Genomic DNA, 23,804 nt, shown 5'->3' with positions numbered 1-23,804 from the left:
AGGACTGGAGGTGCCATCAACTGAGACAGGGAAAGCTGCATGTTACACCGGTTTGAGAGGAAATATTCTGGATTTTGGACATGTTGAATTTGAGATGTCTTAGACACTCAAGTGAAGACTCTTCAAGTTCAGGAGAGAGGTCTGGGCAAAAGATACATATTTGGGAGTCATTGGCATAGAAATGGTATTTTAAAGTCATGAACCTGAAGGAGATGCTCAAAGGAATGCCTATGGCAAAGGACTAGGCCCTGGCATGTTCCACAAAAGGCTGAGGCGGAAGAGGCACCAACGCACAAATGGAAGCAAACCAAAGGAGCGGGCCCATGGCCAAGTGGTTAAGTACGCATGCTCCGCTTCAGTGGCCCAGGGATTCACCAGTTCTGATCCTAGGCACAGACATGGCACTGCTCATCAGGCCACGCTGAGGTGGCGTCCCACATAGTACAACCAGAGGCACTCACAACTAGAATATACAACTAAGTACTGGGTAGCTTTGGGGAGAAGAAGAAGGAAAAAAGAAAAGATTGGCAACAGATGTTAGCTCAGGTGCCAATCTTAAAAAAAAAAAAGCAGCAGCAAACCAAGGAAGCAGTAGGAAAAGCAGAAAGCAAATGGCATGCTGGAAGCCAGGTGAAGCACATGCATCAGTGAAGCAGTAGTGATCATGAATCAAATGTTGCAAAGGCAAGGTGCCGGAGTTCTGCTCCAGCTGAGTCCAGGCTCCTGAGGGAGGGACGGAGTCGGCGCAGTGAAGAAGGAGACGTGAGACTTGAGTCGGTGCAATCAAGTCTGTCTTTACTGTGCACAAGTGTCATTTTTATATTTTTCAGGATTAGTACAGAAATAGCTCTACAAATGTTCTCAGAGAGATCAGGAAGTACAAAGCGAGCACAAGAATTTTTACTAGCATTCCATTCTATAGAGCACAAGGTTAATGATCATCTTTTCCGCAATTAACTATTATTTATTGTCTCTAAACTAAAGGAGATAGGTAGCTTAACATCTGTTGTCGTAGACTATGTTTAAATTTAACTTCTAAACTTTAAAGGGTATAGAAATGACTTCCTCTACTATTTTGGGACGAATATACATGGATGTCAGGGATGGGGTCTATTTGAATCTTCTGTTCTTCATGTATAGATGTATGGGTTCAGAAACAAAAGTAATTTATGGTAAAGTGAGATCAAAGGCAGAGAGAAGGTCCAGACATTGGGACAGGACAGCATCCCATCTGTTCACGAATTGGGGGAGCTACCCTTGCCCCCACTGATCATCTAGTCATTGTTCAGATGGTTAATGGGAACAAAAAGCAACTCCCAGGTATCTTATCCCCAGGACTACGTGCGTTCTCAGCAGGCAGTTAAACATCTTTACATTCCCATGCCCCTTAGGGGGTGAAAGCATTTCTTTGTCTTTCAGGGGGTAGGACTATTTGTCCCTTGAGCACACTGCCCGGAGAAAATATCATTTTGCTAGTAAGGCATCAGGCTGAAAAGCTAAGTTAAATTATATATCTTCAAGAATAAAAAGCAGAAACAAGTATAGTCATAACCTTGATAGAAAGCATGCATACATTTCAGAAAATATCAGGGGTGTCGGCCGGCCATTCTTCACCGAGGGGCGTCCCTGCGCCCCTCGGCCCTTCTCAGCCCAGACCCTGTCAGACGGCTGTATAGGCGTCGGTAACAGGGCTCCCGGCAGCAAGGGAGGAGGTTTGTCTATAGGACTGAGCAAGCTGGGGATCATTAACGACCTTGACAAAAGCAGTTTGGGGAAAGAGCAGTTAAGCAATTGTTCACTTTCCCTATGTATGTTACTCCTCAAAAAGCTCACAAGGAAAGGGAAAATGAGGAGAGAATTAGAGACAGAGAACTCTTCCAAGGAGTTTTGCTGCAAAAAAAAAAAAAAAAGGACGGGGGAGTTGGGGAGTAGGGTCAAGAGAAAGTTTTTTTAGGATGATAAAAATAACAGCATGTTTGTATGATCTGGAGATGATCCAGTGAAGCAAATAAAATTGATTTGGGAAAAGGAAAATCTGTACAGCAAAGGAGGGATGGAAGCCAGCGCCCAACTAAAGGATTCCGCTTAGACATGGCCTGGGGTAGCATGTCAGCAAGAGCGAAGGGACTAGGGACCAAAGCACAACCATCTGGTAGCACTCCGGTGCTACTGGAGGTAGGGGTCGTGAAAGCGAGAGCAGCCCACGAGGTTGATGTTGTTCTCCAGCTCCCTGCAGCTGCAGGCTGTCGGGGAGGACTAGCAGAAGCCACTTCCCAGGAGAGCTCATTTTTTTTTAACCTTCTCTGGTATCTGTCTAAATAATCCAATCGGGTATCTCCCCCACCTTAGAAGCATTCAATGTCTTCCCGGTGCCAAAGTCCAAATTCTGAAAGCTGCCTGCCTTTGCAAGCTGGCCACGCCCTTCTACCTCAAGCCTCACAAAACTCCAACCAAACCAAACCATTTGTACATTCTAATCTTTGCAAACTCCATAGGTTCTAACACAGAAGAAACTACATACTATCAAACCTCGAAAAGTCAGAAGCCAATACTAGGCTCCTCCTTTAATGAAGATTACACTTTACACAACTGGTTATTTTTCACAATTTACAAATATTTTTACTTTACAAATCACAAAAGTCAATGAACCAAACTGCTAATAGAGCTATGCTCTAGACACATGTATTCCCATTTCCATAATATTATGTAATACCCATTTCACAGATGAGGAGAGGCCCAGCAAAGGTATGTGTTGACTCTAAAGTCAAACAGCTTTCAAGTAAACCTAAATAAGTATGGCTTCCTCCAAAGGCACCACAGTGTTCCCACTGTGGTTTAATTTTTCCTCTCTATTCCTCTTGCTGGTGTTGCCTAGGAGAAGGTTAAACAACTCAAATGTGTAAATCGATTATTGCAGTTTAAATGAGAATCGATTTCCCAAGAAATCCAAAGAACTCTATTTTATGTGAATTTCCCCTAGTTTCTATTAGCTCAATCATCATTGTCCTAATATCCCATATAATACTGAGAAAGTTCAACCAGAAAAATTCTGGTTTTCTCTTTGGCATAGGTTTCCAGGAGGCTGTACTTACAGATGAGTTAGGAGGTAGTTTTCCAGCTCCACTGGTGGTCTGTGACTGATCCTTTCTCCAAAGGTTTTTATGGATACAGACAACTTTCTCCCAGAATTCCATTCTTTATCTCTTTGCCACACCTTCACATAAGAATGTTGGGAAGTATCTTCAAAGTCTGCCAATCTTTTTGCTGGGTTTGATCCACTTAATAACTTAAATAGATTATAGGGAGACACTAGTGGGCTAGAACAGTATTTGCTCTCTGCTAGGCCATTTTTAAAAGATCTAGCACACATCTTGATTTTAGGTCGGACTCTAGGCCTGAAAAGTCATACAGACTTCGAGATTGTTTATACATGAAGGGACGTTAAATTACTTGGGGCAAACTCTCTCATTTCTAGATAAATAAACTGAGGACCCAAAAGAGGAATAGAGTATGGGACTCACAGAAGTCACTTGGGGCCGATGCAGAAGTGAAAGCCAGATTTGCCTACTTCTACTCCACTGGTCTTGTCACTCAACAAATATGACTTCACCAAACGCTTATTGAACACCCATGCTAAGCCATGGAACACTCGAAACAAACAACAAACCTATACTCTCTGCCCTGAGAAGTTTAGGAAAACAAGCTTCCACCTTTAATAAGAATGAGGTAGAGCCACATTGTGCACCAGTATAATTTGTACACATCTTTCACATGTTAATAAGATGTCAACTGAGACTCCAGTTTTGAAGCATTGGAAGTGTTTGACAAGGATGTCAGAAAACTGGACGAGAGCTGAAATCCTTCAGCTAGAGGGTGCTACTTGTGTGAAGCAGAATGTTTCCCCAAGAAATTCTGATATGAGGGGGAGCCTTTTTTCACTTCCCACCCCAAACGATGGCTGTTGTCTACTTAAAAATATTGATAACATCACGGATTTGGTTTTGAACTAAAACTTTCACTTTCAACCAGTGAGCCTTGCTGCATTATCACATGACTGTGAGACATTTCCTCCACATCCATTTTAGGGAAGACCGGTGGTGATAGCATGGGATTTTACCAAGAAGAGGTAGGGTGGTTTTCTAAGGGACTCTGTACTCTCCCAAACCAAGACCACTGCAGGACGGCAAACCAAGTTGAACCTCCTGAGCTAGTGGCAATTATTCCAAATGTACACTGAGCTTTGTCAAAACCCTTGTCAAGGCACTGTATCAGTGGTGGTGGGCAATGGGACTCCAAACAATATATCAATGTACTGCTTATATAGAGTATGTAAAATTTCTTTTTTAACCATTGGCCCTGAGCTAACATCTATTGCCAATCTTTTTTTTCTTCTTCTCCCCAAAGCCACCCAGCACATAGTTGTATATTCTAGTTGTCGATTCTCCTAGTTGTCCTATGTGGGATGCTGCCTCAGCATGGCTTGACGAGCTGTGCTAGGTCCGCACCCAGGATCCGAACCAGCAAAACCCCGGGCTGCTGAAGTGGAGCACGTGAACTTAATCACTTGGCCACAGGGCCAGCCCTAAAATGTTTTAACTAAAGAAAAATGCCCCCAAAACAAGCAAGTCCCCAAACTGTCTGTTCCTACAAAAGTGGAAGTCTTTTACATTCACGTATTTTTCACAGTCTAATCACAACCATTCTTTTCTTTATCCAAGATAGACAGAAAAGAAAGCACCGTAAGTTGCCTAAAGCTACATTCAGACATCGTCAAGCACCTAGAAACATGGAAGGTTATGATATAATGCTTCAATAACCATACAAGCGCTAACGTGGCAATGCACATGTTTTTCTACAAAGCAGAAAACACAGCAGGTCACTCTATATTTATTTGGGGGTCTGCTCTTAGAATCCATGTCACCTGTATCACTTCATGCCTTCACCTGGTTAATATTTATTGAGCACCTGCTGTGTGCCAGGCAATCCTTATTCTCTGAGAGTCACTTGGAATTTTATAGAGTGAAATTAAACAAGTGGTAAAGACAAGAATTAGTATTTCCAGAAGAAAGAAAAAAATAAAGAAATCATCAAAAAATTCTTTTCTGTATCATTCAGAATCTAGTATGCAGATCTGTCAATGCCTACTGCCTTTGATTGTCATCATTTGCTTGGCCATCAGGCTGCCCTGCTGGACTTCCTTGAAGGCAAACACGAATGTTTCTATCTGTGGCACCTGTGCCACGGCTTGAGTTTGCAATATAGCAGGCATATATTCATTCTACAAGTTCTTATTCAGTATCCATTACAAATCAAGCATTATACTGGCTCCCTGGGGCTTAAGATGAACGATCGAGTTTACTTTCTAGTTGATGATCAGGGGAGACAAACCACCAAAAATGTAAACAAATAAGATAATTTCAGATTTGAGTAAACCACGTAGGAAATAAACTGGACTAGAGATGGGGAGGTTGATACTTTGGATAGGGTAGTCAGAGAAAGCTCTGAGATAATATTTAAGCAAGAAACACAAAGATGGGAAAGAGACAGCTCTGCAAACAGTCTGAGGGAAGTATTCCAAACGGAGGGAAACGACTCCATGAAAAGGCGCTGGAGCCAGAAAGAACTTGGTTTGTTCTAGAAGCAGAAGGAAGACCACACATTTTCTTGAAATAAGGCAGCCAGATAACTAAATGCAGTATTTCTTAATTTTTACCTGAAATTCCATCAGTTCAGATAACTTATTTCTCTCATGGTGATTAGAAGCTGTTTGGCTGCTGCTTATGTAAGAGGAGTTTTTGCTGGAGTAGAGGGGTTGCTGGGAGAGTAAGGAAAGGCACGTTGCTCGGAGGACTTCGCTGAGGCCTGGGCAGCTGGCAGAGTTTAAAGCTCCCTCGCCCTTGGATCCTTACTTCAACCCTCAGATTTAGCCAATGCTAAGGTCAAGAGATTTTTTTAAGCTTTAGTGGTGAACTTTGGGATAAACAAATGAATCAAAAATCTATATCACTGGTATAGCAAAACCGTGTGAAACAACCTTCACCTACCATTACATAGTTGTCACTTTTTACTTAAGTGCTTCTGAACAAGAACTAAATTCAGTGTGCAATTGAGTAGTAGTGGCAAGTAACATTGTGGATAAAAATATCGAAAACAGATTAGATATAGACATATGGACATTTCAGAGCTGACAAAGAGAAGATAAACACTGCTTTGGAATATAAAATATTTGTTTTACATGAACTAGGTTTAAAATGAGTAAGTACAAATACAAAATGTAGAAATTATAAAGAACAGTAAATCAACTTATCATGAAGCAGGTTTTCGTGTAGACTATAAAGCTATAGTGAAATATTTTCCAAAGGTGACCCACCCACAAAACAATTATATTAAAATAATATGCATATTTAAACAGATGTCCCACCACCACCACCACCACCACCACTACCACACGTGAGTAGCATAAATAACCATTTAAAAAATAGATATCACTGCCTTCTCTGGAAAAAGTGAGACACAACCATAAGCAGAAGGAATCTGAATAAGAATTCACAAAAGAAATCACTGCTACCAGTCAATGAGTGACTTGGAATGACCTTAATCATTGCAGTCAATATGACTGAGAAAAAGAGGATCTAGAAGCTTGAAACTAACATTTTTGACTCATACTGCTCCTTTGTACAAGTTTCCTCTGAAAACTGGCCAAAATCTGAGCCCTTGTCAAGCTTGAGAACCCTCCAACCAAATGTTCCAGCTATCCCCCTTTTCTTTGCCACTTCTCAACTGAGTCCCCATTCCAAATAATTGAAACCAGGGTTCTAGTCCTGGCTTGCTGCCACACCCTACTGTCGGCCATGACCTTGAACTTAACGTATTCATTTCTTCATTTCTTTCTGTGATGAGGAGGGTGGGCTGACAGGAAAACATTGTCATCATGCTTAACTCTAACTTTTCTATTACAAAAGAAAATGGAGAAAATAATTCAAACAATTACAGAAGCACATAAAAGGAAAAAGGAAAAATCTATCTATTGACCATTTGCCCTTACGGGCTAACCATATTAATTTGGGTATATTCTTCCAGATTTTTTAAAGAAAAAAAGAATTAGCACCGACTATATACACTATTTTAGAACTGTTTTTTTCTTTTGACTTAGCTATATAGTATTTCCCTCTGACAGGTAACCTAAGCTCTGTGAAAGTAGGGATTGTGTCTGCTTCTTTCACTGTTATATTTCCAGGGACTAGAATAGCGTCTGGCACGAAGTAGGTGCCCGTAAATGTTCACTGAATGAATGAAGGGAATGAGTCCTCCTTCCTGTCAGATCAACTAGAAGTTGTACGGGGTCAGGGATGTGTCTATTTGGTCTCTATGATCTCAGCACCAGAGCACCCGGCAGATAGTAAGCACTTAATAAATATTTCTTGAATTAGCAAAATAGCTCAATGATGAAACCACGTATTCTTTTTAACTGCACCAGTGTCTTGACACACCATAATAATCAATTATTCCCCCATTGATGGAAGGAGTCTCTTACAAACACCGTTGCAATGATCATTCTTGTATATTAACCCTTGTATAAAGATTTTTGTAATGAGAATCTCTTTCAGGGGGAACCCCTGATTTGGTCCAAATATGTTCTAAGTCCCCCCCCTAGAATTTCGTTACTTTAAAACATTTACACGATTAATTTTTCAGCATGTATAAGAGCAACTGCCTATAACTTTGCAAAATGATCTCCCTTACATATCAACTTCTAGAAAGCCAGTGCTTCCCAAAACTGTCTAGATGCAGCCCAAACACTATAATGCACACAACAAAACTGCCAGGAAGACGTCTAGAAACAAACAAACAGGCTGCCTGCATCTTTGGTGACCACGATCTTCTGCATGTGGCACAGTAGCACTTTAGTCACCACCTGGGGAGGAGCAGTTTTCAGGCAGCAACAGGTTGTATTGTTGATTGATTCTTCATGTGCTGCTGAGGGTTCGGCAGAAAGGGAGAAACAGGCAAGAGAGTAACAGACTTCCAAGGGTCTGAGCTGGGAGATGAGGCTGAGAAACAAAGGCCACTTCGGCCTAGATAAGAGCACATATGGGAGCGTAAGGGTATTTGTGATTTCTCCAAGAAGAGAAGTTACAGAGATCTGTCTAAGCTTCCAGTGGAAAAGTCTTTCTAGAAAGCTACCTTTCTGCTTATTTAATTTTTTTCACTCCAAAGATATTTAGTAAATTTCTATTATGTGTCAGAGCTGTGCCAGGCACTGGGAAGGCAAAAAATAAGCAAAGCAGACCTAGTCGCCACCATCTTGGAATTGAACCTTAGGAACACTGTCTTTCCGTAAGGGACCTGACCCCGACAAACACAGATTGCTGGAGTCCTTTGTCTTCTTCCCACCAGGAAACAGAATTTACGTCCCAGTCACTGCTTCTTCTTCTGTGAAAAACACAGGTCCAGTCCTTTCCATGAATGGAGAAGTTGGTCAGAGATATTTCACTCTGAGTGCACCACAAGCAAAACTTGGCAAAACACACCAAGTGCACTTCCTTTTTCTCGGGAACGCCTGCCACAACACAGTCCTTGCTGGGCAGTCTTCTCAAATGGCAAAGCAGAGCTGTGCCGTGGCACTTACTGTTGGAGAATCAACATTCAAAGAAGCATAAACCTTGAGACTCAGAGGGAACTTCCAAGACCATCTTCCTACTCCAGTAGTTTCTTAACCTTTTATGGGTCACAGATTTCTTTGAAAATCAGTGACTCCTTTAGACTTTCTGTGCCAAAAAAGACATGCACATATATCTCAGCACATAATTTTCCCTATATTTTCGGGAACTTCATGGACACATGATAAGATGGAATTTCCCGGAATTTCAGAGCTCCCATATTAAGAATTCCTCCTTTGTATAAAAGCTCATTAGATCTCTAATGCCTTGATTAGCACTCTCTGAGTTGGGTAGCACCATTGGCTGGAATACAGAAGTGATGGGCATAAGTAGAGTGCAGGTCACAGTTCAATCCCCAAGTGAGCTAATTATCTTCAGAAAATGGAAAAACTCTGCTTGGTGGCCATGGACAGAGCCTCTAAAACCGGTCAGCTGACACATTTCACAGTTTTCAAAGAATACCAAGCTCAAAAATGAAGTAGTTGGATCTGATGGCATTGAAAGGTGACAACCCAGACGTTGTCAGGATTGTTGCTCACTGTTAACAGAGCAGTAATACTCATATGGATCCTCCATTTCATATATGTTCTCCTCAATGGTATAGATGTTTTCCTCTGAGCGCATCCCTTCTGCTCCTGCATTTTCTAATCCCAAGGGAGGGAGGTTGGCCAAAGTGACAAGGCTGTGGAAATAAAATGTTGCAGTTGAGTTTAGCACTTCCCAGGCAACATAGAATAGAGTTAAGAGAATAGGCTTTACTGAAAAGATGGCAACCAAATGCAGTACATGATCTTTGATCGGGTCCTGGCTGGAGGAAAAAACCCCATAAAACAGCAATAGAATAACTGGGGAACAATTGAGGAAAGCTGAATTAACCCTAATTTTCTTAGGTATAAAAATGGCATGTGTTATCTAAGAGAACATCCCTATTCTAAGGAAGTACAGAGAGAAGTGTTTAAGTGAAGTGTCAAGATGTCTGAATCATCCTTACAAATGGTTCAGAAAAAAATCATGTATTACATAAATAAAGAAGCAGATAAAGCAAACGTGTCAAAACATTAAATCACGTGTTTAGGTGAAGGGTTCTATTGTTCCTTGTGCTGTTATTTCAATTCTTTTGTGGGCTTGAACAATTTCGAAAAGAAAAAACAAAGAATACGTGATAGATCCGATCAGACTTGAGTTTGAATTCTGTCTCTGTCGCTTACCAGCCATCTGACCTTGGGTAAGTTGGGTTGGTTTTTTCATTCATTCATTCAAGACATTCTTAGTGTGTTACACACTGTTCTATGTAGCAAGAGTACAGAAGTGAACAAAACACAGAAATCCCATAGAGGTTGCATATCAGTAAACTTTGTGTCTCAGGGTCCTCGTCTACAAAATGGGAATGATAAGTGCTCTATCTCACAGGGCCATTGTAAAGGAGTATTTATTCATTCAATCATAAAATATTTATTAAGCGCCTACTAAGTATCAAGTGCTATGCTAAGGGATACAGTTATTGATGTGCAGACAAGTTCCTAGTTTTCTATGGAGGCTAATTATAGGCAGAGATGAATAGCAATCAAATAATTTCACAAATAATTTGTGAAATTAAAGAATTCATGCATGTAAATGTTACCTATGGATATTATCACATTTCAGATTTCAGCTCTAATAAAGAATACTGGCACAGATGATCTAAAACCATTGATAATTAAATATTTTATTTGTCCTTATTTGACTTTTTTACTGCAGGCTATTTCTTCTTCATAATTATACTGTCTACACTTAGTCTAAAATTATTAGTGATTTAGATAGTACTCAATGGACAGAGTCATTTTTTTCTTAAAATACTTTGTATTCTACTTATGTACCAAATGTCACTAAAATCTAGTAAAAATTATGTAAGCTATGTGTATTTGGAATGGGTGCATGTGTATATATATATATATGTGTATATATATGTATATATGTGTATATACATATATATATAGTTAGGAATGGAGACTAAGACCGAGATATAATAGACCAGTAGTTCTCATCCCTGTTTGCAAGGATCACCTGGAAAGCTTTTAGAAAAATACCTATGCTTAGGTCTCATCCCCAAAGATTCTGATATAGTTGCTTTGGGGTTGCCAACAGTATGTTTAAATGCTCTAGGTCATTCTAATAGGCAATCAGAGTTAAGAACACATGGATTGAGCTGTAAAAGCCCTGACAGTAGACTCTGGGTTTCTTGTTCACTTCTGTAACCCAATGGCCAGCCCAGAGCCTGGATGTAGTAGGTGCTCAATCAACTGAAGGGTTAGTTCATCGAAAAAATCCTTAATTCAGAAATAAACAAACATTTCCTATCAATGGGGAGATAAATTCTATATCTGTAATTTTAGGACTAAGGAAGCTAGAAGGATCAGGCGGTAAACAGAGCAATGTGTTGAATTTGCATTCCATAAATCTAGGCCTACAGCAAAAAGGAAGTGTAAGTTTATATCCCAAAGTCCCAGGGCACGACTTCTAGAGCAAAGATCAAAGCCATAGTAGAGTAGGAGTCTCCAAGAGTCCCCCCTTCCCCTACCCCACCCATCATTCTTACCTTGAATTCTGTAACTTCTCTTTGCTATGAGAATACCCTAGGTAAAAGGGGGAAGAGAAGTCAGTTAAAAATGCTTTCATAAAATAAATGAGATAAGAAATAAAATGGGCTCGCTGGAGGCAAGGATTGTTTAGGGAAATCTGGTCTCCTCTTATACTGAATTGAGTCAAACTACCAGTGTGTGTCTTGGTTTATTACACGAACCATGCTAGAAAGCAACAAAGATGCATTTTTCACATTCAAAAAATATATAGAGCACCTACTATGTGGCAGTATGCTAAGCACTGGGGAAACAAATGTGAATTATGAGCCCTGACTTCATGAAGCTTATGTTCTAGTGAGGGAGGCATTTAAGAAAAAAAGAAAGAAAGAACAGTAAACAGGAAAATAAAATAATTTCAAATTATGATGTGCTATAAAGAAAACCAAGAGTGCACTGGAACAGATAATAGAGAGCGTGGTCAGGAAAGAATTCTCAGAAGAGATGACTTTTAAGCTCAGTTCTGAAAGAAGAGAATGAGTCAGGCAAGTAAAGAGACAAGGGGAACATTCCAAGTAGAGAGAACCCCTGGTAAAGATGGTGATGAGTGCCTGAAACTGAAATCATGGCTGGAATAAGAGAGTGGCCAAGATAAGATCTGAGAGGCAGGCTGGGGCAAGATCCTATAGGACCTTTTAAGTAATATTCAAGAGTTGGGATTTTATTCTAAGACCCGTAAGAAATAATTGAAAGGTAGAAATATGATATGATTGGGTTTTTAAGATCCCTCTGGCTGCTATGCAGAGAATGGATTAAAAGAGGTTATAAAAAATAAGGAGATAAGTAGAGATGATGATGCCTCACAGTAAGGTGGTGACTGAGAGAGATGCAGAATAATGAATGGATTTTAGATATATTTTTGAGAAAGACTCTGTAAGAATTGAAGATAGATTGTGAGTTGGGAGTGAGGAAAAAGAAGATTCAGGGATGTCTTCTGGCTTTCTGGCCTAAGCAACCAGATGGATGGTGGTGAAATTCTATGATGGGGAAGATCAGAGAGGGAGAGGTTGGGTTCTGGGAAGGTGGAACATAGCATCTAGAGCTCCATTCTGGACATGTTAAATGTGGGAGATATATAAGTGGAGATAGCATTTGGACAGTTGGAAATCAGTACCAATACTCTGAGAGTTGGAGAGAGAAATTAAGGATGACATTTAAGTCTATGGGAATATAGGTCATCACCTAGAGGGTGTATAGAGAGGAAAAGGGCCAGCCCTAAGGAATCCCAACATCTAAAAGTCAAACCAAAGAAGTGGAAATAACAAAGTGACTGAAAAGGAATGGCCAATGAAGTAGGAGAGTGATATTTCAGAGGTGAAGAGAAGGAATACTTTCCAGAATGAGTGAGAGTAACTTGGTTAAATACTGCTGAAAGATTGACTACAATGAAGACAGAGATGTCTATTGGATTTAGCAAAATGGAGGTCATTGGTGAGCTTGATTAAAACTATTTCCATGGTGCTTCAGGGGTAGAAGTTACATGGTGGGTTGAAGAATTCAGGGGGGTGAGAAGTAGGGACAATTCATTTGAGAAATATGGCTGTGAAGGAGAGCAGAGATATGAGAGTAACTGGAAAGGAATGTGTGAACTAGAACATATTTTTATGCTATTAAAAATAGCATAAATAGGGGGCCGGCACGGTGGCGCAGCGGTTAAGTGCACACGTTCCGCTTCAGTGGCCCAGGGTTCACCAGTTCAGATCCTGGGTGCGGACATAGCACTGCTTGGCAAGCCATGCTGTGGTAGGCGTCCCACATATAAAGTGGAGGAAGATGGGCACGGATGTTAGCTCAGGGCCAGTCTTCCTCAGCAAAAAGAGGAGGATTGGCAGCAGATGTTAGCTCAGGGCTAATCTTCCTCAAAAAAAAAAGCATAAATAGAAAGGGAGAGATGATTCTGGAGAAAGGGATAAAAGGAGGACTGAAGTCTAGGCTAAGGCAAAGGAGATGGAACAGGCTTTTGATACTTCATCAGCTGAATGAGACAGGAGGGAGGTGTGAGTAGCAGTGAAGTATGGAAGCTCATCTCAGAGAGTGCCCTAGAAAGATATAGGATTGCTGGCCATTATTGAGTGCCACTTTATGGCTTTGATGTCATGACTTAAAAACCTGTCACCTTGGTTATAAGATTTTCTCCAGCAGCTTCTAAGAAAAAGATTATAAATCAAACAGGACTTTCCCATCTGTTCTTCTAAGTAGCCATATTTTTTGGAGTAATATGTCTGTGCAAAGCATCAGACTTTTCTAACTCCTCATTACCCTCCTTTCAAACCCCTTTAAACAAACTAGAATGATCCCTAGTATCCAGGCCTTGGCAGAACTCAAAAAGATAGTGAGTGTTATCATTGCTCCTTATCAACCCCTAGACTTAACATTCGGGTGATCAATTCACAAACTCCACTGCTACCTCTGTGTAAATCAAGTAAGTGTGGGTGGGGTAGTTTCTTTCTCCGAACAATTCATCTACTGATAATGGCAGAACAACTTAATGGTGAGGAATAGGACAACCCTGGTTTCAAACCCTATACAAATCAATTAACTGTGTGACTTTGGGTAAGTTACTTAACCTTCCAGCACGCTGGTTCTCCATTTGGTAAACTAGAATAGTATTAATACCTCTCTCATAGGGTAGTTATGAGGATTTAGTGCCTGTAAAGCCCTCAGTAGCTTCAAGCTACACAGTTAGGGTGACCAACTCATCCCAGTTTTCCCTGGACTGTCCCATTTTAATATTGGAAGTCCCACATCCTAGGAACCCCCTTCAGTCCTGGGCAAATCTAGGACAGTTGGCCACCCTCCAGGAACTCCATGCTTGTATATTAGCGAGAAAAGCTGCCAGAATGCACGAAGCCCTGGGGTATAAGACCTTGGCATCTGCCCTCAAAGAGAAGAGAATATATCACAATTAGAAAAGTATGTGAGGCCTTTGGGGCGATGGAAGTGTTTGGGTCTTGACTGTGGTGATGGTTTCCCAGGTGTAATCATCTATTGAAATTCATCAAGTTGAACACACTTTAAATATGCAGTTTATTGTATACAAATTATACATTAATAACTTTTTTAAAAATAAAGATAAGTAACTGCGGGAAAAAAAAAAGAATGTATTGAGTTTCACGATGGAGGGAAATACGAATGCTGCAATCCTGGCCATGAACCAGTGTTAAAAGGACTTGCAGCCCTTCTCTAAAGACCTACACCTGAGAAACAAGACGGACAAATGCACAGACGTGATTTTCTTCGTCGTGCTTCCTAATAAACCTGGAGGTATTCATGAATTAAACAGTTTTGTTTACTTAACAAAAGATAAAAGAACAGGTATGGGAATCAGCCAGCCTGGATTTGAATTCTAGCTTTGCCACTTACTGAATCTGAAACCTTGGGAGGTGGTTTACTCTCTCTAAGCTTTACTCTCCTCTGCTGTAAAATGGGGATAACAATACTACCTACCTTATAAGATGGTGAAGATGAGAAAATGTAAATAAAACATTTAGCACAATGCCTGCCTGTTCCATGGTAAGCACTGAATAAAAATTAGCTATTATTGTTGTTAGGGTTTGAAAGATCTAAAGGCTATTTATTCTAATGACCTTTAGGCACAAATGTAAATTTATATTTCTATCTAGGATTATGTTGGTTCCTATATTAGCAGTTTGTTGTCAGAGGGAGAGAGAAGCAACATTAGATGACTTACATATGAGAATTAAAGCACCAAAGATAAGAGCCAGAGCCAGCCCAGCAGAGACCCCTGCTCCGATGTAGACGCCTATTCTGGTGGTCGCGCCAGAGTCTTGTAACTCATTATCCAATGTGGATATTTGCTATGGAAACACAAACAGAATTGCAGCCAATGGCCAGAAATCGGTTGTGCACTCAGCCAATCTCATGACTTGTGCCTCAGACTATCCCTTTCATAGGATCACAGCATTGCAGGGACCTTGAAACCACCCTTGATCTGTCCCCTTCTAGACAAGCCTCAAATCACCCAAAGAAAGGGATTAGCTTAATCTTTGGAGTTATCAAGGGAATAACATGTGCCGTCCTCTGCTGTGGGTGGAGAAGGAGCTCTTAGAAATGGGCTCCCCTACTCCCCAAACAAAAATGGGCTTGAGAGTTGAGTCCTGTTCATTCACGATCCCTTGTTCTTCCCAAGGAGTTTCAGAGGGGTCTAAATTTGGTGTCTTGCAATGAAACTCCTATTTCCACAGAAAGACAGTGATTTAAAAGCCAGGACTTTGTAACCAGACAGTTGTGAGTTCAAATCCCAGCGCTGTCGCCAAGAGCTGAGTCATCTTGTAGAGTTACTGAGAAAATTACGTGAGAAAAAATATAAAATGCTTGGCACAGGGCCTGGTACATGATAGATGTTCCATCAGTGGTAGCTATTATTGCTATTGCTCTAATTAAGTTGATGTTTTAAAAACTGAGAGTCACACAGAAAGTCCATCTGCTTCTAAAATTTCAGTCCATGTTCCCCCTTTAAACAATAAGAGTAAACACTTTTAAAACAAGGAAGTCAAGGAAATTAATCTTCCATTCCTTCAATAAACATTTACTGCAGGAGTGCTGTGTGTGAGGCATTGTGCATTAAGCACTGTGGGCACACAGAGGTACTTAAAGGCCGTCCTTGATCGCAAAGATGGGAGGGACAAACACAAAATGCTGAGCCTCAGTTGTGAACACACAAAAGAGATTGAGTCAGGTGACTGTGGACTCCTGGATACGTCCTCAAAGAATTTTTAAGTCACTTCTGTAAGGTTGCTTTCTAGTGATTTTCTCTTTTACTCTGAGAAGGTAGGGGACACTAAAATTGTGGTTAATTGTAATACTGCTTTGCTGATAGTTACACATATAAATTCTTGGATTAGAATATTCCTGACCAGTCTCCTGGCATACATAAATAAATTTAAACAAACAAATAATCTCTCTCATTAGGGTTGCAATGGAAGCAAGAAGAAACATTCTGGGGAGATGGAGGGTCTTCAAATCCTCCCCAGTGGTATAGAGTTGTGAAATTTGATAAGAGGGACAAAATGCTAATGCTACTTCTTTTTGGTTTTCCAGCACTTACTATGTGCCAGGCATCTTACATGCATCACCTCATTCCTTCCATACAACAGGCCTTTGCGGTTAGAATTGTCATCAGCAGCATGTTACAGCCAAGGAATCTGAAGCTAAGGGAGACCAAGGAAGGAGTGGGCAAGAAGGAAGGCTAAAGCCACGCTTTCTTTTCTCTAAGTTGAACACAATGTTAGTTCTTACACACACACACACAGTTACTTACTGTTAGATTTTTGTCATGGAGGGTCTCCAATGTCTGTGTCTCTGCGACAAAGAGGAAAAACAGCCAATAGAAGAGTTAGGAACATTTTATTTTATCTGAGTTTAAAAAAATGTTAAAGATGCCTATAATCCTATCTGAAATTAATTCTGCTCCCATAACCTTTACAATAATTAATTGGGAGCCCAAGAAAATTTACTGAACACTTACAAATCAACTTTAGGATGCCCACGTTTTTCTCATCTAGATAATGAACCCAGCTACTTAATCTCTGTGAAATGGAGACTTCTGCCAGGAAGCCCTGTGTTGAATATGTGGTTTGTTATGTCCACAGGACCCTAATGGGGTCTACAAAATTCCAACAACAGTGATAACACTCAGGCAGGCATTATATTCTAATTAGACTTCAAAAGATAACAAAGGTTAATTTTCTTGAAAAAGTTTAACATTTATGCAAATATTAAAAATTATTTATTTTTATAAAAAATTATTATTAAACTTAAAAATAATTTATTTTGATAGAGTATTTGGTTGCCTAAAAATGAATATAATAACAACTACAGTTACAATTTACCATGAACAGGCATTGTGCTGAACTCTTTAAATGAAATATTTAGCATTCAACACAACTATCCTAAAATAGGGACTACTAGCACCATCACACAGATGAAGGAGCTGAGAATTAGTAAGGTAAGTGATCTACCCAAGATCCCACAGCTTAGTGAATGACAAAAATGGCCTTCCAATTTAGGTCCACATGGCTTTAAGCATATACTCAACTATGCTGCCCTCAACAACCTTCACCTGAACATTGTCACTACTGCTCAGCACATCACATTGCCCAGCTGCCAGCCCACCTCCTTTCCTTTTCATTGGTTTATTAATTTATCTGCCTATCCATTATTCTATGAACTTGTGCTACACCCCTACTCTATGCCAGGCACGGGGGACAGAGCAGTGATCAGTTGGTACAGGCCCTGACTTCATGGACACTGCATTCTAGAAAATCAAGATGAGGTCGTCAGCTTTGGAAAAACTAAGCATGCATACTCATTTTTCTGGCTGAGTCAGAGACTCTGAAACTTATTTTTTTTTTTAAGATTTTATTTTCCCTTTTTCTCCCCAAAGCCCCCTGGCACATAGTTGTATATTTTTAGTTGTGGGTCCTTCTAGTTGTGGCATATGGGATGCCGCCTCAGCATGGCTTGATGAGTGGTGCCATGTCGGCGCCGAGGATCCTAACAGGCAAAACCCTGGGGGCACTGAAACTTAACCACTCAGCCACAGGGCCGGTCCCTGAAACTTCTTAAATGTCATGATCACTTTCTGGAAACCTAAAAGTCTAAACCTTTGAATGTAAAACCCTTGTGTGTAAAGGGTTTGAATAACTGCTGTTTTCATAGATTATGCTTTTATAGTATTAAAAGCATACTTAATTAAACATTGTAAAGGTTAGTCTCTGCCTAAAATTATTTTTTTTTAAAAAAAAGAGGAATTTAAAGTATAAAAACCACATTGGTGGAATGGCTAAGTAAACATGAATCTTAACCACACATGAGATTTTCTAATTCAAACCCAGTTTCTGCTTCCCTGTAATTATTTTTCTTGGTCTAAATGATGATGACTTTTTCTTGTCTGATGGCATTTTTTTTTTTTGCTTCATTTTACAGTGAAAATAATCAATAAAATAGACCACTGCTGGGTTATCGTGGCTTATTTTCACATAGATAGCCATCAACAAAGATGAATGGGACAGCTGGAGGAATTTGCAATATTTTCCCTAAAGAACTCAAGACTTGGCTGGGGTAGAGGCAACAGTGGGGGTGGAAGTGATGGTCTTATAAGTATAAAAATTCAGTCGTTACCATCCAGCAAGTACTATGTGCCAGAGATGGTGTTTAGCACTTTACATGTACAATCTCTTTTAATCTCCACCATGGTAGGTAGGTACTATTATTTTCACGTTTTTCAGATGAAGAAACTGAGTCTCAGAGAGGTACTTTGCCCAAGATCACACAGTTATTAATTGGCAAAGCTGAAATTCAAACCAAGTTTATCTTCAGAGCTGAGGACTCACCCATGACCCGGTCCTACCTCCTTCAGGTAGAAGAGAGATCGCATTTGTTCTGTGTTCAAGTTGGATTTAGGAACTTCCAGAATCCTTGGGACTCTTACTTGTTAAGGCTCCACTCCACTTTATAGCAAACATACCAAATGTACCCACATTCCACATTCAAGAAAAGATAGGTATAACTACAGATGAGTTGACTGGCAGGTAACTAATTGACATAATGTTACATACTACAGAAATGCCATTAGGGCCAGCCTGTGGCCAAGTGGTTAAGTTTGCACTCTCCACTGCGGCGGCCCAGGGTTTTGCTCATTCTGCTCCTGGGTGCGGACATGGCACCGCTCATCAAGCCATGCTGAGATGGCATCCCACATGCCACAACTAGGAGGACCCACAACTAAAAATATACAACTATGTATCGGGGGTTTTGGGGAGAACAAGGAAAAATAAAATCCTTTTAAAAAAAAGAAATGCCATTAAATATTCATCAATTTCAATTTTTCATTTTATTTTCCTATTTGGAGCTATTTTTTGTTTGTTTAAATATTTTCTCGGGCCTCTGAAAAGCTCAGAGACTATAGGTACTGTGTCTATACCCCCTGATGCAAGAAATGGCTACATTTTTGTTGTCCTAGAGGGAATGGCCTAACAAGTAAAAGCTAAAGGGAAGGAGACTTCTGCTCGTAGTGTAGGCAATTCTAAGGAAAGGCACTGCCTTGGGAGGAAGTGAACTCCCCATCCAGGAAGGTGTGTGGGCAGTGAATGACCACTTGGTGATGTTGTAAAGAGCCTTGGGGCACAGGATCGGAAAGTGGGACTAAATGATCCCTGAGGTCCCTTCTGGGTCTACGTTTGTAGGATTCTTTAAAACATAACAATGGCATACAATAAACATCTGGTATGACTCGATTAGCCCACAATGAGGATGATCATCTGTCCCCCTCATATTTAATTTCCTCACTAATTGCGTAAGAGCTGTTGGCTACCAATCGCTAAAGAACAACCAAAGATTGAAACTTTAGAGAGCTGAAGTTAATAACTATAATAATAACTGATGTGTGGGCACTTCCTGTGGGCCAGGTGCTATGCTGACCACTTTACATACATCATCACATTCAACCTTTACAACAATCTTATGAAGTAGGCACTGGAATTACCCTCGTTGTAGAGGTGAGGAAACTGAGCCTCATAGAGTTTGAGCAACTTTACAGAGTTCATAAAGCCAGTATGAAGAGCTGACATTAACACCCATTCTACCTCTTACTGAAGCACCTAACCACAATCTCATTCTGCTTCCGGATCTTACTGATAATATTAATAACAATAACTAACATGCGTTGAATACGTACTATGATTAGATACTAGGCTAAGCACTTTAGACACATTTTCTTATTTACATAAATAAGAGGTTTATGAGATTAGGAAATGGGACTTAACTATTATTAACCTCATTTTATGGAACAAAAGCTTGAGCTCCAGAGAGGTTAGGACTCTTACAGGAAATAGTTAAGATTAACCTCCCTGATCAGTGTGATCTGATGTCTGCCCTTCTGGCGCTATCTTCTCTTCCAGAGCAGCGTGGAAAAGTCCTTGCTGAATTAATTAAAGAATTTAGCTGCTCCTTCTGAGGTTGGAATCTGAGGAAGCTGATGGGCTTTATTCCAGTTAGAAGGGATCCTACAAATCACCTAAACCAACCCCAAATATGGACTGGAGCCAATTCACGACAAAACACCACCAGTCTGGGAGTAAATCAGAAAATAATGATTCTGTAATGAGTTTTCCATTAAATTAAACTTACTTAATTTAAAAGACTGTCCCTTTTTTGGTGCAGTGTTGGTAAGAGTAGATAGAAATTTGTCTTCTCTTATTTGGCAAAATATGTGGATCACCAATATTCTTTTTGGGGGGTTGGGAATTTTACTGGGTCATGAAATCCAAAAGTCTCTGAACCTACTCCTTGGACAGAAGAGGAAGGTGAGATCCAGAGAAGTGAAAGGCTTTGGCCCAGCCCACAGGGTTAGTCGTGACTAATCCAGAATCCTAGCCTGGGGCTCCTTTTTCCCCTGCAAAGTTTTGTCTCCACCACCTCCCTCCCCTCAAACACTGTTTCAGCTGCACAGAAACATTCATGCCTCCACTCCTAAACTTTCTCATATTTTTCGCATACTCAAAACCCTCTGAACTCAGAAACTGGCCAAAGGCTTCCTCCTACACCCCATGTGTAATTACCTGAGCCATGTCCCTTGGTGGTGAGCATCCTTGGAAAGGCTGTAGTGAAATGTCTCCATGGACTGGGAGCAGTGGTGACCTTGGCTAATGTCAGAAACCAACGTGAGGATGAGAGCAGAGCGTTTGTTTCGGGGAATCAGAGGGGCAGCATGGCACAGAAAGAGAAACACATGCTTAACTTTCCAACCTCGCTGGGGCTTGTTGAGAGTGTATCACACACTTAAAATGTTTCTTATACATTTTGAGAAGGACGTTACAGTCATCATTGTCACGGTCTCGTTGTTAATAATAGAACTAACGGCCACAAAAGGCCGCACTAAATGCTTTTCATAAAACTTCTGCTAAAATCCTTCCAATGACCTATATGATGGGTGTTATATTTTATAGAGGAAGAGGTCACAGCATTTAAATATAACTTACCCAAGATTACGCAGATAGTAAGAGGCAGATTTGGGTTTGAACTCAGCTCCATTCGCCACAAAGTACACGCTCTATAAATCTTCAAACACACAAGCACATGCTCCCCTCACACACACACAGTCCAATGATTCTCAATTTTGGCTGCACGTGGGGAAGAATCACCTGGAGGAAACTTTGTAAAATCCTGGTGCTCAGGCTCTGCCTCCAGAGATGCTGATTTCTCTGATTCGTGGGTGGGGCCCAAGCATCTATAGGTGTTAAAAAGCAACCCAGGTGATTCTAATGAGTGGCCAGCATCTCGAACAACTGATCCAGGCCTTTGCTCCCATTCTCTAGATCCTATCTATGAGTTTCAAAACAGACGGAGGGAATTATACGTGGCTGGGCATCACTGACAGGGCCTGTTAAACTTTAGGTCTTAGGGACCCACGCTGTAATCGGGGAGGTCAGAGGTGAGGGCAATCAGTGTATTTAACATGATTTGCAGGTGGATCTTGTTCATAAAGAAGGCATACAAAGGTTCACTCACCTGGTTTGATGACCAACTCCAGGTTTGTTTTTTTATCGTTCATTAGGCCTGGGAATTGGATCCGGCAGCAATAGGTCCCACTGTCAGCTAAAGTCACATTCTCTATGGTCAAGGACACGTCTCCTTTGTATAAATGCCCCATCAGCCGATATCTGCTGGATATCTGGTATTTCAAGTTCTTTCCATCAGTGCTGACCACTAGACCATGACATTCAAACACAGAACAGGGTCCCCGGCCCCAGCACACAGGCACGAGATCCTCAGAGGGGGCTGGAGAGTAGTGGCAGGGCAGATGCGCATTCTGACCCACCTTGGCTGTGTATTCCCCTTCCAAAGACCCTGAAGAAAGAAGGAAGGAGAGCAAGACACAGGCAACGAGTGAGATTGGTCCATTTCAGGAAAACTGCCAATAATGCCTCGTAGAATAAAAACGAAACCACTGCTGCTATCCTGTTGGAGGATAATTCACGATGACAATGATTCTCAGACTTGAGGGGCATCCGAATTACCCGGAAGCCCTGTTAAAATGCAGATGGCCGGCTTCACCTGCTGGAGTTCCTGATTCAATAGGTCTGGGGTGCGGCCTACGAATTTGTATTTCTAACAAGCTCTTGGGAGTTGTTTACATGGCTGGTCTAGGAACCTCACTTTGAGAACCGAAGCCCTAGGAGAGACCTGTGGCCCAGGCCAGTGAACACCGGAGGGCAAGGCTGATGGAAACAGACAATGAGAAAACCGGCCATTGTCAGCCAGGAAAACAGCTCATCCATCTGGGCTAGTTGTCTGTTCAGCAACAAAGGGTCATTATCCTAATATAAATGTCTCTCTCCTTTTTTTTAAAGCACCGGGTACATGATGAATAAAAACGTTGGCTGAATAAGAAGCTAGTATATGGCTGTTTTGAGGTTTAAAATTAATTGCCTTTTTAAAAAAAAAAATACATACATAGTAAAACATTCAAACAGTATAAAAGGTGTATGAAAGTCTGCTTCCTCTCTCCCTGCTCTTTCCCACTTCCCAGCTGCCCTTCCCAGAGCCTGAGCATTAAGAAGCATTCATGGATTCCCACTCCCCTGCAACACACACACAAATAGAAGTCTAACATATGCATTATTCTGCTCCTTGCTTTTTCCAATTGACATTATGACTTAGAGACATTTCATATCATTATGTCTAGCAGCTTCACTGTTTGCATCATGGATATATTGCAATTTATTTACCCACTACTCTGCTGGTGGACATTTAGTTTACTTCCAAGCTTTTGCTGTTACAAACAATGTCCATCCTCGTATCTTTATCTTGCACTATCCAACTGCAAATGTCTATGCCCAGACTTACTTGTAAGTAGTAGCAGCAACAGCAGGACACAGTCAAAGGAAAGATGTGAAAACATGTGTTCCGAAGAAGAAAAGTCAAAGAATGGCTCTGTGTAGGTGCCGTTTCAATTCTCCAGTTGAACTGGATACTTCCTGCAACCGTCTCTGTTCCACAATCACAGGAGTGGTGGCCACTCCCCTGGGTGCCAGTCCAGCACACCAGGGCGTCTGACTGTCAGTTATTCCTCTATTCACACTACCAAGGCCACAGTCACATCAAAGGAAACCCCAGTTCTCTGTCATGTCACACCACACACATCCTGCAAGAGCTCTGACATTTATCCTCCTAGTATCAACAAAGAGGAAGCAATACTCAGAGGAAGAAAAGTATTAGTCAAGAAAAGTATCTCTCTATGCCCAAGAGCATGCAGGTGACAAAACTAGGACCGGTTATTCCAGTATGTACTTTTTCTAAATGTTTGAAATATTTAATAAAAGACTTTTTAAAAAAAAAAAAGTCTCTCTGAGGGGCCAGCCTGGTGGCGCAGCAGTTAAGTTCACATGTTCCACTTCAATAGCCCAGAGTTCGCCGGTTTGGATCCCGGGTACAGACATGGCACTGCTTTTCAAGCCATGCTGTGGCAGGTGTCCCACATATCAAGTAGAGGAAGATGGGCACAGAT

The 23,804-nt window shown here is 40.9% G+C and overlaps 2 protein-coding genes across 4 annotated transcripts in view; both read right to left on the bottom strand.

The window, feature by feature from the left end:
• The window catches only part of TIMD4 (T cell immunoglobulin and mucin domain containing 4), an 88,470-nt gene extending 85,133 nt beyond the window's left edge, over positions 1 to 3,337 (bottom strand). For both annotated transcript variants that reach the window (XM_070517160.1, XM_070517161.1), the window contains exon 1: positions 3,093 to 3,337. In XM_070517160.1, the coding sequence (XP_070373261.1) occupies positions 3,093 to 3,194 (102 nt within the window). In that variant the 5' untranslated portion in view covers positions 3,195 to 3,337. The remainder of the gene's footprint in view (positions 1 to 3,092) is intronic.
• Positions 3,338 to 4,345: 1,008 nt separating this feature from the next.
• On the bottom strand, positions 4,346 to 23,379 carry HAVCR2 (hepatitis A virus cellular receptor 2). 2 transcript variants are annotated; one of them, XM_014842700.3, is made up of 7 exons: positions 23,144 to 23,379; positions 21,806 to 22,144; positions 20,857 to 20,940; positions 16,557 to 16,597; positions 14,967 to 15,093; positions 11,236 to 11,272; positions 5,752 to 9,342 (listed from the first exon to the last, which is right to left on the bottom strand). In XM_014842700.3, exons 1-7 carry the CDS (start codon positions 23,196 to 23,198, stop codon positions 9,183 to 9,185), a joined length of 843 nt encoding a protein of 280 aa, XP_014698186.3. In that variant the 5' UTR covers positions 23,199 to 23,379; the 3' UTR covers positions 5,752 to 9,182. The 2 variants fall into 2 exon arrangements, with proteins under 2 accessions (XP_070373263.1, XP_014698186.3); XM_070517162.1 differs by lacking the exon at positions 20,857 to 20,940 and having other exon boundaries at positions 4,346 to 9,342.
• Between the last annotated feature and the right edge of the window lie 425 nt (positions 23,380 to 23,804).

Source organism: Equus asinus, chromosome 9, assembly GCF_041296235.1.
Source record: "Equus asinus isolate D_3611 breed Donkey chromosome 9, EquAss-T2T_v2, whole genome shotgun sequence".
Classification (NCBI taxonomy): Eukaryota; Metazoa; Chordata; class Mammalia; order Perissodactyla; family Equidae; genus Equus; species Equus asinus.
This window is presented reverse-complemented; position numbering and strand designations above follow the sequence as displayed.